The 13,569-nt window shown below is 47.8% G+C and overlaps 1 protein-coding gene across 2 annotated transcripts in view; it reads left to right on the top strand.

The window, feature by feature from the left end:
• Positions 1 to 494: 494 nt before the first annotated feature.
• Positions 495 to 13,569, top strand: part of ppp3cca (protein phosphatase 3, catalytic subunit, gamma isozyme, a) — a 44,283-nt gene continuing 31,208 nt past the window's right edge. For both annotated transcript variants that reach the window (XM_080480258.1, XM_080480257.1), the window contains exons 1-3: positions 495 to 579; positions 9,425 to 9,622; positions 11,837 to 11,961. In XM_080480258.1, the coding sequence (XP_080336384.1) occupies positions 522 to 579; positions 9,425 to 9,622; positions 11,837 to 11,961 (381 nt within the window). In that variant the 5' untranslated portion in view covers positions 495 to 521. The remainder of the gene's footprint in view (positions 580 to 9,424; positions 9,623 to 11,836; positions 11,962 to 13,569) is intronic.

The following is a 13,569-nucleotide window of genomic DNA, read 5'->3' as shown; positions in this document are numbered from 1 at the left end:
GCCGCCGGTTGCTGCCGCCTCCGGCACTCCGGTAACATGTTAGCGGCTAACTAGCTGGGAAAGAGTCCCTCAATCGGATTAGCGCTGTCGGGTTTAACAGGTATTATTATCTGCTCCTGACAGCTCCGCCACTTTTATTCTGGAACGTTTTCTTATTTTTTTATTTTTTTAAGTATTTTCTTTTCCTTTTCCTTTTCCTTTTCCTTTTTCTTTTTCTTTTCCTTTTTTTAATTTGGCACTTTAATTTCCCAGTAAATGTCGCTGCAGGCCAGCGGAGATTATTAGCCTCCTCTCGTTAATCCCGCTGGCCCCCCCCCCCCCTCCCCAGAACCCCCCGGGGTCCGGGCGGAGGTGTCGGACGCTGCTCCAGGCTCGCGGGGCTGAAGCAACACACTGACCTGATCTGACCCCCACCCCTAACACACACACACACACACACACACACACACACACACACACACACACACACACACACACACACACACACACACACACACACACACACACACACCCAGTCCAGGATGTCAGGGAAGGATAAAGACCGGGAGAAGCAGTCCACCACGGAGCGGCTGGTTAAAGGTGAGTCACTTTGCTGCTGATGTGGAAACAAAAGTTCACTTTCTCTCTTTTTGGAAACTTCTTCTTCTAACATCTGGAAGCAGGTGCGACTCTGAAGCTCCAGAATCAAGCCGGTTATTTTTCTTTAGTTTTCCAAGATGTTGAAAGTTGGAAACTTTACGTGGGATTTCCAGGAATAAACCAGGAATTCACCAATTTGAAGTTTGGCTCTTCGTAAGGAATCCAAGTATAGTTGGGGAAACTATATTTGGGGAGGAAGCAGGTTTGATTCCAACCTCCACATGTGGAAGTGCCCTTGAGCAAGACGCTGAAGCCCAAAGTGCTCTGAGAGCTTCATCGCCTCCACTGGCGTGTGAATGTGATCAACACTGGAAAGTGTGTTGGGAGGAAGTTGAAATCCACAATATGAGTGAAATCCAGTGAGCACTGGGTTCATGCACTTGGTAGAGCGGAATCGGAAGGTTGCAGGTTCGATTCTCCACATGTTCAAGTGTCCCTTGAGCAAGAAAGTGAATCCCGAATGGCTCCCAATGGAGGGACTGAGCTCCTCGCGTGGCCGCCGCCTCCACTGCTGTGTGAATGTGTGTGAATGGGTGAATGTGATTTCCAGGATGAAGCAGTTTGGCAGTACTCAGGCGGTGGTAGAGAGCCATGTAAAACTCTTTAATAGTCACATTTATGTAGTATAATCTCTACTCAGCCAGATTTCACAGCACAGCTGAATGTCTCTGTCACATGAAGTGGTGATTCCTACAGTCGGGGGGTTTTAGAGTCCAGAGCTCCAGACTGTCCACGTCTGTTATGTATTTAACATATTTGACTCATTACTAATGCTGAACTCAGGAAGTACCGCCCATAAACGTTGAGGGTGTTGAATTGTTTGTCCGATGCACCGCCATGCAGACGATTCTGCATCCATGCAGCGACAAAACTTAATGGATCAGAACTGAAGTTTCCCAAAGTTCCCAGCTTCACTTCCCATGAAGATGTCCCAGAGATGTTCTGTTGTTTTGGCCCCAGGAGGAGCAACCCAGTGCGAGTCTGCATGTTCTGCTGTGGCTCAAGGGCAAGGATTCCTCCTTCCTCCACTCAGAGCCGCTGCACTGGAAACAATACTCACTCATTCACACCAGTGGAGGCGGCGGCCATGCGAGGCGCTCGGCTCCTCCATTGAAACCGTTCAGGGTCTTGCTCAAGGGCTTTTCTACATGTGGAGAGATAGGGAATCCAACCTGCATCTCCTCAGACCGGTTCACACTGCGGGTCCAGTAGCCTTTAAACTCAATCTTTAAGGTTTGTCTTTGTGTTGCGGAGTATTCTGGATGAAAACGTTGATATTTTCATGACAACCAAACAGGAAGTAGTTAAAATGACTTAAGTCTCAATTTAAAACCAATTTCATGAAACCTTCTGGAGCAAAATCCAGTCAAATGTCCAGAAACTGTTCAACACCTTCTGACGGCTTCCAGGTGAATTCTGGTTTATTTTCGCTGATATTTCAGGTCTCAGTGTCGCCACTCCGTTTGTTTGTTTGTTTGTTTGTTTGTGGCGGTAAGAGCTGAGCTCAAGTTTCACACCCGGTCCTCCATCAGAAACATCTGAGTGTGTTTGACCCTCACATGATGCTGGGTCAGGGTCAGGGTCTGGTCTGGTCTGGGTCTGGGTCAGGGTCTGGTCTGGACAGGGTCAGGGTCTGGTCTGGGTCTGGGTCAGGGTCTGGTCTGGACAGGGTCAGGGTCAGGGTCTGGTCTGGGTCTGGGTCTCGACAGAGTCTTGGTCCAGGTCCAGGTTTCAGACTGAGAATCAATAAAACGACTTACAAATTACTGAGTTACTGAGTGTTTCTGAGTTCCTACAGCTGACGGTACAACGTTCAGCCGTTTGAGGAATGTGAGTGAAGACGATGACGATGAGGAAGATGAAGATGTTAACGTTCGAAGTCAATTGACGGATGGGTTGACGATGAAAGTACCAGGCAGAATACTTGTATTTGTAGTCGTTCTCGTAGTAACAAGCCTCACTGAGCCAAGGATGTGAAGCAGCAGTGGAGGACAAGTCTGGGCGTAGCCCCGCCCCCTCCGTTAGCCCCGCCCCACTAGCCCCGCCCCCTGCCGCGGAGCCACACGGTGCAGACCACGCCGTCCTGACATGTGGTTTGATTAAGAAGTGCAGGTTTTTGAAGAAGACGTGTAACTTGGTGTTTAGTGAAGATTAGAGAGGAGTCTTATGATCATGAGGTGTCGGAGAACGTTCTCGAGCTCAGCAGGAGTTGAACTTGTAGATTTAGAACCTCTAGAGTTACTTCTAGAGTTATGCAGAGTGTGGATGAAGCTGCTCAGGTGACAACAGGTGAAGGTGTTGTGAACGAACAGGTACGAGTTGTAACTGGTTCCTGGGAGAATCTGCTCCAGTCGTTTAGTTTTCTAGTCAAAGAGTGATACCGGGGAGGAGGTCAGTAGGCGTAAACGCTACGCTAGCGCCGTCACGCCTGCTAGCGCCGTCACGCCTGCTAGCGCCGTCACGACGTCACGCCTGCTAGCACCGTCACGCCTGCTAGCGCCGTCACGCCTGCTTGTGCCGGGCTAAACGGGGACTGGACTACACTCCGGCTTTGAATTGTTTATCTGACATGAGAGCAACAGTCCTGCAGAGACGGAAACTTCCAGAAGCTTCCGCAGCACCAGATCAGTGTGTGTACGTAGTACTGCATGTAGTACTGAATGTAGTACTGTATGTAGTACAGAATGTAGCCTCCAATGAGGTGTGAATGTGATAAGCTTCGTAAAGCGCTTTGGGGCTGTTGTCAGTGAAAAGGTGCTACATAAGTGAGTCCATTTATCATTATCATTTATTAGTACTGAATGTAGTACTGAATGTAGTACTGAACGTAGTACACCTGAGGAAGATCCGATCACTTCACTGATCAATAGAAACACTCCATGGTTTCAGGCAGCGAGCCTCCAGCCGTCATTTGGACGGACGAAGTTCAGAAAAGACGGCTGATTAAATAGTGACGTGTTTCTCAAAGTCTCTGAATATCTTTAACGTCCATCACTACTTGTCACCGTCTGATTTTGTTTAAATTCCTGTTTTTTCACCAAATTATAGTGAATCATCAGCTCGAGTAAACAACTGGCAACGGGCTTCTGGTTTGTATTACGCCCAGTAACGAGCAACGTGATTGGTCAATTGATACCATGTAGGCTATACGTTTTCAAAGGCAGGCTCTGATTGGTTCATAATTCTCTGGCTCATCCTGGTGCGTTCAAATGCTGAAGCAGAGAGGAGGAATTTAGAGGAACGTCTAATTCTATCTGCAGAATCCACACAGGTGAGACTAATAAGTGTGGTACAGGTACAAGTACAAGTACAAGTTTATTAGACGCATCAGCAATAATGTCACGAAGAAAAGGAAATATATTACTGTTAAGAAGCAAAATGTTCCCGTCACAATGTAGTATTTATAGTCCAGAATGCATTAGAATGCACCATTTATGGTCTCATTAAATTTTTTTATTTTTATTTTTCAGCCAAAAGCAAAATGACGTCACTGTCGAGTCCAAAAGTCACATTTTTCTTCAATAACTGGATCCAAATATAAAAAGCCAGCATTGCCTTGATTTTGCTGATTTTCAATCTGTCGCTGACATTATGTCATTTTGACGCCTCAAACAACAACATGGTGGCGCCTCAAACACGGTGGTGCCTCAAACAACAACATGGTGGCGCCTCAAACATGGTGGCGCCTCAAACACGGTGGCGCCTCAAACAACAACATGGTGGCGCCTCAAACACGGTGGCGCCTCAAACAACAACATGGTGGCGCCTCAAACAACAACATGGTGGCGCCTCAAACAACATGGTGGCACCTCAAACATGGTGGCACCTCAAACAACAACATGGTGGCGCCTCAAACAACATGGTGGCGCCTCAAACATGGTGGCACCTCAAACAACAACATGGTGGCGCCTCAAACATGGTGGTGCCTCAAACAACAACATGGTGGCACCTCAAACATGGTGGCGCCTCAAACAACATGGTGGCGCCTCAAACACGGTGGCGCCTCAAACAACATGGTGGCGCCTCAAACAACAACATGGTGGCGCCTCAAACAACAACATGGTGGCGCCTCAAACAACAACATGATCGTCGTTTAGTGTTTCTAAACAAATCTGGGGCCTCGTCTAAAATACATTGTGTAGGATTCCTGCTGCTAAAACGAGTTTGTGCGCCCAACAGCTGAAGGTGGCGAGCGCCGACCAAATATTCGATTCAGTGAAACAGTGCGTCCGCACCCTGCACACTCTTCCCTTTTCTGGGTCCCAGTCCACCTGGAAGGTTGACAGGTCAGATCTCACCTCTACACACTTTCTACCATCACTGGTCAATCAAAGTACCTCAGGAATATTTCTGCCTGTCAATCAGCTGATCGACGGCATTTTACCATCAATCCGTTGAGAAAAGAGGAGGAACAGGAATTTAATGTGGAGAGAAACAGTCATGAGGAGGTGGAGGTCAGGAGAGGATCTTATCTGGTGTCAGTCGGAGCTTCACTAATAAAAGAACAACCAGATCAGCAGCTCGTCGTCACTCCTGGGAACACTGAGAGTGAGAGATCAGTGACTGTAGAGGTGGAGGAGAAGAGTCTGATCTGAAGGTGGAGGACAGAGGAGAGTGACATCATGGAGAGAGGAGAGTGACATCATGGAGAGAGGAGAGTGACATCATGGAGGAGGAGAGTGACATCATGGGCAGAGGAGAGTGACATCATGGAGGAGGAGAGTGACATCATGGGGGAACGTGACATCATGGAGAGAGGAGAGTGACATCATGGAGGGAGGAGAGGGACATCATGGAATTGGAGCACTTTCAAAAAGTTCCCTCTTGGGTGCCACCCATCCATCCATCCATCCATCCATCCATCCATCCATCTATCTTCTCCCTCTTCTCTGTTCCCGGGTGGTGGTGGTGTCAGTCAGAGCACCATCACCCAGATCACATTGCACCATTAAGAACCTTCCTGCAGGTGGAGAGCCCACAGGAAGGTGGCGCCCGGCGTGGGACATGAACCCTCTACCTTGAGATGGAGAGTCTCCTGCTCTAGCAGCTGAGCTGGCCGGGGCTCTTAGGAACCAATTCCAAGTTGTTCCCTGTGGCTCTGAGCAGCGTTCTGTAAACAGAAAACACAAGTTTTCAGGCATGTGAGAAAAGTGTGTAAAGTCCCGGTCGATGAAAAGCTTGTGAGCTTTATTTAATGTCAATATAGAAAAAAAAGAAAAGAAACGAACATATAATCTGCCCAAAAGATCCAACAGATTTATTATCCGAGGTTTTCTCATGTTCAGATGTTTAGTTCAGTGTGACGAGCTGGTGGCAGTAAGACGTCTTAGCCTGCAGACTAACAGACTAATGCTGCTGTGTTGTGTAAGTCAGTTAATCTCATTCACTTTGACCTGCTTCCTCAATCATCAGGTTTTTAAATCATCTGGTTTTTAAATCATCTAATTATTAAATCATCTGGTTTATAAATCATCTGGTTTATAAATCATCTGGTTTATAAATCATCAGGTTTCCTCCTCAGTTATCCTCAATCAAACATTGTGTTTGACTCCGTCACTTTTTAATCCAGTTTGTCTCCATATCCTGTGTTCAAACTGACCGCCGAGACCCAACTCTCTCTCACACACACACACACACACACACACACACACACACACACACACACACACACACACACACACACACACACACCCCCCCAGATGACCGACTGATAGAAAGGAGGACTTGGCCCGCTGCCGCTCTGATAATTAGAGCGATCTGAAGTGGACTTGAGGATTCACCCAGCCACAGCCTGTTCATCCATTCATCTCCGGCCAGCCGCGGCTTTTGTAATTCAATCCCGCCCCATTGTGTGTATTTTAAACAATCGCTGGCCGGTGTGTCTCCTGAACACGAGGTCCAGGGGGGCGGGGCCTTGTTGGTGGTGGTGGTGGTGGTGCTCCACCGCCTCACCCTGCGCCTCTGGATTGAAGAGTCCATCAAACATTAATGCTAATTAAGCTCTGCAGTCTCCCATAAGGAGACACTGTCAAAGCCAAGGCAGCTTATTATTGTATTCATCAGCATATTATTTTGAACCAAACATTGTTCCTGGGCGGCGGGGGGGTGGGGGGGCAGAACGGAGCAGCCGGCGCCACTTTGACCAGTCGGGGTTTTTCACACTGTTTGAACAGCAGGATTCAGTTTGCTGAGGTTGTTCTCTATCTATGTTTGAACAGCCACCATTGTACAAGCAGATCAACACAGTAGTGATGAGTATTGTTGGCAGTATTGTCATGGGACTGCTGGAGGAGACTCTGTCCTGGAGCTGTTTGACGTGGGGGACTGGTTCTCCTGATGGTGGAGCTACTGCCAGGCGCTGAGGCAGAGCGCTTCACGGTCTGGTTCCCTCATCATGCACCTCGTTCTGCGTCTTCCTGTCTTCAGGCTTTCGCTCACGTCAGAGTCTTTTCTTCAGAGCGACGAGGTTTTTAAGTAAACAGCCCCTGGATCTGGAGGCTAATAGAGGCTTTGCCTAATCTGTTCTTAAGGCTCGTCCCTCAGCTTAGTGCGCCGCTCTGCTGGCGACACTTCCTGTTTATTTATACCACAAAGCATGACAGCCTGTCCTCAGCAGTGTGTGTGTGTGTGTGTGTGTGTGTGTGTGTGTGTGTGTGTGTGTGTGTGTGTGTGTGTGTGTGTGTGTGTGTGTGTGTGTGTGTGTGTGTGTGTGTGTGTGTGTGTGTGTGTGTGTGTGTGTGTGTGTGTGTGTTGTCTACTGCAGGCATCAGATACCTGCACCCCCCCATTATTACTCCAGCATTAAAAACAGCATCTTGGAAATGACCCTAAAACCCCCTGAACTCTGAGATGGAATCCAGACGGAGTGACAAGCACTCTGGAGTACGTCTCTACTCTGCACTCTGGAGTACGTCTCTACCTTGGACTACGTCTGCACTCTGGAGTACGTTTGTAATCTACACTCTAGTACTTCTTTGCTCTGGAGTACGTCTATTCTGGAGCAAGTCTGTAATCTACACTCTGTAGTGCTTCTTTGCTCTGGAGTACGTCTGTAATCTAAACTCTGTAGTACTTCTTTGCTCTGGAGTATGTCTGTACTCCAGAGCAAAGAAGTACTCTGCACTCTGGAGTACGTCTGATTAGTAAATGCTCCCTCACTAAAAGCTCATTAAAGCCTTTTTCATATTGCACTTTGATTCTGCTGCACGTGGGCGTGATGCCACTTGCTGAATGTCGCTCTCTCCCTCTTCCTCTCTCTGTCTCTCTCTCTCCATCTCCCTCTTGCTCTCTCTTGCTCTCTCTTGTTCCACACCACATGATTTTATGTATTTCAGTCTGAACTTTCCCAACACTGCCTGTCAATCACTCTAGTGTGGGGGAGGGGGGGGGGGGGGGCACCTGGCACACCTGAGAGCAGCATGAGACCCCGTGAGGAGGAGAGGGGGAGATGAGGTGGTTTTGATTCTTTATTTTGTATATTTACAATCTCTTTTTTCATAATACAATTCCAATTTTAAATATTCTAAAGAAATAAAAGTTTATTTATCTTTAAAAGGGTATACTTGCATTATTATACCATTATTAATATATTAGTGGGAAAAATAGTATCAAAAGGGCAATATTGTCGTTTATCGTAATAATTTCTGGGACAATTTATCGTCCAGCAAAATTGTTATCGTGGTATGAGGGTGAACGACGGGCTTTATTAAAACTCATCTCCAAAACCTGAGCCGGGGCTGGCAAAAAAACCATTTCATCAATTTATCAAATTTGTAGTGAGAGTTTTGGCACTTTAGTCGTTCCGTTCTACCGTTCCTTTTGAGTTTCCGTAGTTGCTGTTGTACTTTTGTTTAAACCTGGTTAAAGCTTGAATTTATTGAATGACGGAGCCTCATGTACTTTTTCTTTTGGGATTGTTTATCTGCACTCGAGCTCTGAGGACAAGCACAGCAATAAAGTTGCACTTCCGGCAATATATCTGATGTCTGCAGTCATTTTTCAGTTTATTGAGAAAGAAAATCTAATCGAAACTCGAATTTCCCTTTAAATAAATCCTACATTTTTATTTTTTTAGGCCAAATCGCCCGGCCGTAACCTGAGCCAAAGGTCAACAGGGGAGGGTGGTATTGTACAAGGTACATTGTGTGGTGGTGAGGTGGCGGGGAGGCGAGGTGGCAAGGCGGCGGGGCGGGGCGGCGAGGCGATGAGGTGGCGATGTGGCGAGGCGATGAGGTGGCGAGGCGGTGGGGCAGCGAGGCGGCGGGGCAGCGAGGTGCAAAGGCGAATTACAGTGTTTTCAGCCGTATCCATGGAGACTAACATTGTTTTTAAAACGTCTACTCTCATGTCAGGAACTTGACAAGATGTATTTTTTTTTTCTTTCCTCAACTTTCTGGTCACTGAAGCCAAGACGCTGGTGAACCATCACCGCTCATCAATGTCCAGCTCTTCTTTTCCAGCAGTACCAGTGACGTCACACACTGGTTAAGGATCGGAACAAGAACCAACCAGCAGTTCTGAGTGTTTATTATCACAGTCTGATCACAGGATCCCGGCGGTGTGCTGAAGACACCAGCTGGAAGGGTTGAATTTATGGTGAATCAGCAGTTGTGTTGCCAGATTTCTTTGGCAAAGACAATCGTGATGGTCCTGGTGTTTGTGTTCAGTCATGTGAGATCACATAAAGACGCCTGTAGTTCAGCCTCTGGGTTTCCTCTAGAACTCAGTCGCTTCCTGGATCCTAACCTGTGATTGTGCTTTGCTCTTTCTCTTCCCCCCCAAACAGCGGTGCCATACCCCCCCCAACACAAGCTGACTATAAAAGAGCTCTTCGAAGACGGCAAACCAAACGCCGAGCTGCTCCGCAACCACCTGGTGAAGGAGGGCCGGGTGGAGGAGGAGTTGGCTCTGAAGATCATCAACGACGGAGCCAACATCCTCCGCCAGGAGAAGTGCATGCTGGAGGTGGAGGCGCCCATAACAGGTAGGCGGACAGAAAACGACTGTGTCAGAGCCGATACTGGGAGGAGTCGGGACCCCAGCAGAAAATCAAAAAGAGAAAGACGAGACTTCAGCTGGAGGTCCAGGGTTCACACTTATCGTACTGCTCACATGGACTGCATCCTTCACCAAGACACCCAATCCTTTAGTCTTAGCACTTCACTTCTGTCGCCGACCTTGACCTTTGTTATTTGAAGACTGTGCTGAGCAGCAGGAGTTACATTCCTCCGATGTGACCACATGAAGCCATTTGCAGGAGGCGGACCTGTCATTCAAGACGTGCTCTAAAGACACTATATGCAGCACCGCCTGTGGTATTCTTATTCTTATTGCTCTGGTATGGTTCCCAGTGAGGGCCGAGTGTGTGCTGGCTCCCCTGTGGCAGCTCACACTCGGCCCTCACTGCAGGCTGTCCAGTCATCAAGGAAACTCTCGGCCTCCACAGCTGATATTTTCATGGAGTCGGTCCAAAGCAGCCAAACCCAGCCGCCATTATCCACATCTGCTCTTTAGCACCAGCCTCCACTGATTCCCGTCCTGAGGAGACTCTGACTCCTTGTTTTATTCAAAGCAGCACGAGTTTGTGCAGCAGTTTGAGCTGCAGGAGCTGCTGTGTTGGATCAAGTCAGCCCGGCATGTCCACCTGCTGCTTTCTATCCCACACACACCAACAGGGTTCTCCTCTCAGGAGTCATAAAGTTTTGGCTGAGTGGTGTGTGAACCTCAACAAATACACACTGAAAAAGGACATGCTTTTCTTTTTTTAAATGAAGCTGAATACATGAGTGGCTTCAGTAATAATAACTGTTGATGGAGGTGACTGGTGAGGACCTCGTCCTAACCCCACACCTCACCCTGACCCCAACCCTAACCCTAACTGGTGAGGACCTCGTCCTAACCCTAACCCTAACCCTAATCCCACACCTCACCCTAACCCTAACCCTAATCCCACACCTCACCCTAACCCTAACTGATGAGGACCTCAGCCTAACCCTAACCCCACACCTAACCCAACCCTAACCCCACACCTAACCCTAACCTCAGCCTAACCCTAACCCCACACCCAACCCTAACCCCAGACCTAACCTCACCCTAACCCTAACCCTAACCCCACACCTCACCCTAACCCCACACCTAACATAACCCTAACCCAGCAGAGACATGAAGCGCATCAAGACGTTTTGCTAAAGTGGAAACCGTTTTCACAAGAAACTGCCAAGAGTTTGCCAGTCAAATCAGAAGGGATTTTGGTGGAGGGGCTGATCGTCAGCAGCAGGGACACAGTTTAATCTGAAAGCTTCTAGTTTAAGCCAATACTTGCTATTGTGCCATCCGACAGTTAGTTACCATTGTTTGGTGATTTTGTTTGAAAGAAACTCTTAAAAATGCAGCAAATAGACACTTTATTAAACTTCTTATGAATGTTACTCTACTGAAAAGCTTTCCTTCAACCCCAACACGCTTGTGTTTATGCCCACGAGCCAGAGCAGCAGCAAATAAACCACGTGAGTTCAAATCAGCTTTTCTTCTCCGCTGAAATGTCGTCAACACTCTCCTGCCTGCAGCTGGTTGGACGACCATGTCGTCCAGTAAAGTTGGTTGGATTCTTAGAAAAGTGGAAAACGATCATCATGAGGGATTCCTTCAGTCTATATTGTTAAAAAAGATCAAATGTTCTCAGTTGATCCTTCAGCAATCGGCCGTAACATCACGAGTGGAAAAAGGCATTTCTTTATCGTAGCACCTGTTGAAATGGAGCAGCAAGTTTAAGAAGTGTCAAGAAAACTCAGCTAACCCTGCTCAAAGGAAGGCTTCTTCTATATGTGATATTGAGGCTGATGGGATGACGGCGTGTTGGACTGTATTTCCAGCTCCAGATATGGAGGATTACATTCTTGTACAGATTACTGCAGGTTTGGACTCTTTGGAAAAACCATAAATGTGAATTTCAATTTTCTTGAATAAATTGTAGAAAATAAAGTGAAAATCAGAAAACATGTCCACGTTTCTTTTTCTTGTACTTCCTGATTACTGCAATAATTTCCCATAGTTAGAGTTCAAACCGCGGCGCTGCAAAAGCTTTCACTTAAACTTTGATTCAGTTTCACTTAACACAGAAATGTTTGTCGTTTGTAGGGAGCGACCGAGTTAAACCAGAGAGACGTGTCAAGCTCTGGTTGTGTTTGTGTGTCGGCAGTGTGCGGCGACGTCCACGGGCAGTTCTTCGACCTCATGAAGCTGTTTGAGGTGGGGGGGTCACCCAGTAACACGCGTTACCTCTTCCTCGGAGACTACGTGGACCGAGGCTACTTCAGTATTGAGGTAAGCTGCTGTGTTGTGATGGGGTGGGGGGTGGGGGGATATGTTCCCCTGTTGTTTGTGATGGGGTGGGGTGGGGGATTGGGGGGGGGGGTAAATGTTCCTGTGTTGTTTGAGCCCCCGGAGCCGTTTGGCAGCTGCACTTCTTCAGGGATTTTCACTGTAAAACACGTTTCCAGCTTTGTCTCTGTTTTTGTTCCGGTTGAAGGCGTCCAGCTCCTCTCCTGGTTCAGAACCAAACGTCTCCTGGTTAAAGGACCGAGACAAAACTAGATATTTCAGGTTGCAACTGATCAGACCCTCTAATTTTCTTTATTCTTGTGCCCGTCTGAGTGGCAAGGAGCAAAGGTTACTATCCAAGGTGGCCGCTTAATGTTGTTATTATTAATTATTTTATTCTACTTTACTTTACTTTTTCTGCCAGTAACTAGTCCCACTCCGTTGGGAGCAGGGACACAAATAGCACATCAACACAAGCAGAATGAGCAATAGGTTGCTCCAACTTTTCTTAACGATTGGAAGTGTTTACTGTGGATACGTGTCCCATAGGTAGTGGACAGGAGAGGCTCCTCGTGGAGGTGAAGGGAGACGCAGGCACAACTTTTCCTCTGGGATTTTTTTATTTTATTTTATTCACATTTCACATCCTTCTCCCCTGAAAGCGAACATTAGATTGATTTACTTTGTTCTGATACAGAAAAGAGGAAAACTGCCTCGATGATGGGTTTTCTTCAAGATTACTGCTTTTTTAACTCCATCTTGGTAGAAAGAACCCAACAGAACATCTGGCCTCAACCGTAAACTGAACCTTTCCTTCTACGTTGACCAAGTAACCTGGCCAGGAGTCACGTTGGGTGACGGTTGGATTCCTCCTGGATGGAACCTTGTGGAAACATTTATTCCCATTTGATCAATGGCGGAGGAATGTCTGGGAGCCGTCAGCGGGCCGGACACGCCCTCGCCACACGTTCTCCTCCATGCTGGGTCATCGCTGACATTTGGCCCACCTGGTGGAGGAGCTTCGTCGGCCGGAGGCGTCGGCCTCCGGCCGTCTGGACTCACTCAGCCAACGTCCAACTCCACCATCAACCGGCAGTTGCTGGCGTTCCTCCACAGCCTCCCAATATCCACCAGCTCATTTTGTACTCCTAAAATTACCTCCTTTTATACATTCTGATAAAACCGTGACGACCGAGTGCGCGTCGCAGCGTTTCATAAAGCCTCAACGGCAGGAAGACCGAATTCAACGGAGTTAGCATGCGAAACCACACGTTGGTGCTGTTGGTTGTTTTTGGAATGAAACCACACACACACACACACACACACACACACACACACACACACACACACACACACACACACACACACACACACACACACACACACACACACACACACACACACACACACACACTACGTGAGCAACGTTAACAGTATGAACAGACATCAGACTGGTGACTCTGTTAAACCATCCATGTAGAGGATGGCGCTCCAGTCGTGACGCTCTGGAGGCACCGTCGTTTGAGTTGGACACCCCCTCACACACATGCAGAACAGCTGTGCTCTACAGCCGTGGTAAACGTGTGCAGCAGCAGCAGCGTCTTCGTCAGT

This window comes from Lipophrys pholis (assembly GCF_963383615.2).
Source record: "Lipophrys pholis genome assembly, chromosome: 14".
Taxonomy (NCBI): domain Eukaryota; kingdom Metazoa; phylum Chordata; class Actinopteri; order Blenniiformes; family Blenniidae; genus Lipophrys; species Lipophrys pholis.
The sequence above is the reverse complement of the archived record's forward strand: the minus strand, read 5'-3'. Positions and strand labels throughout refer to the sequence as shown.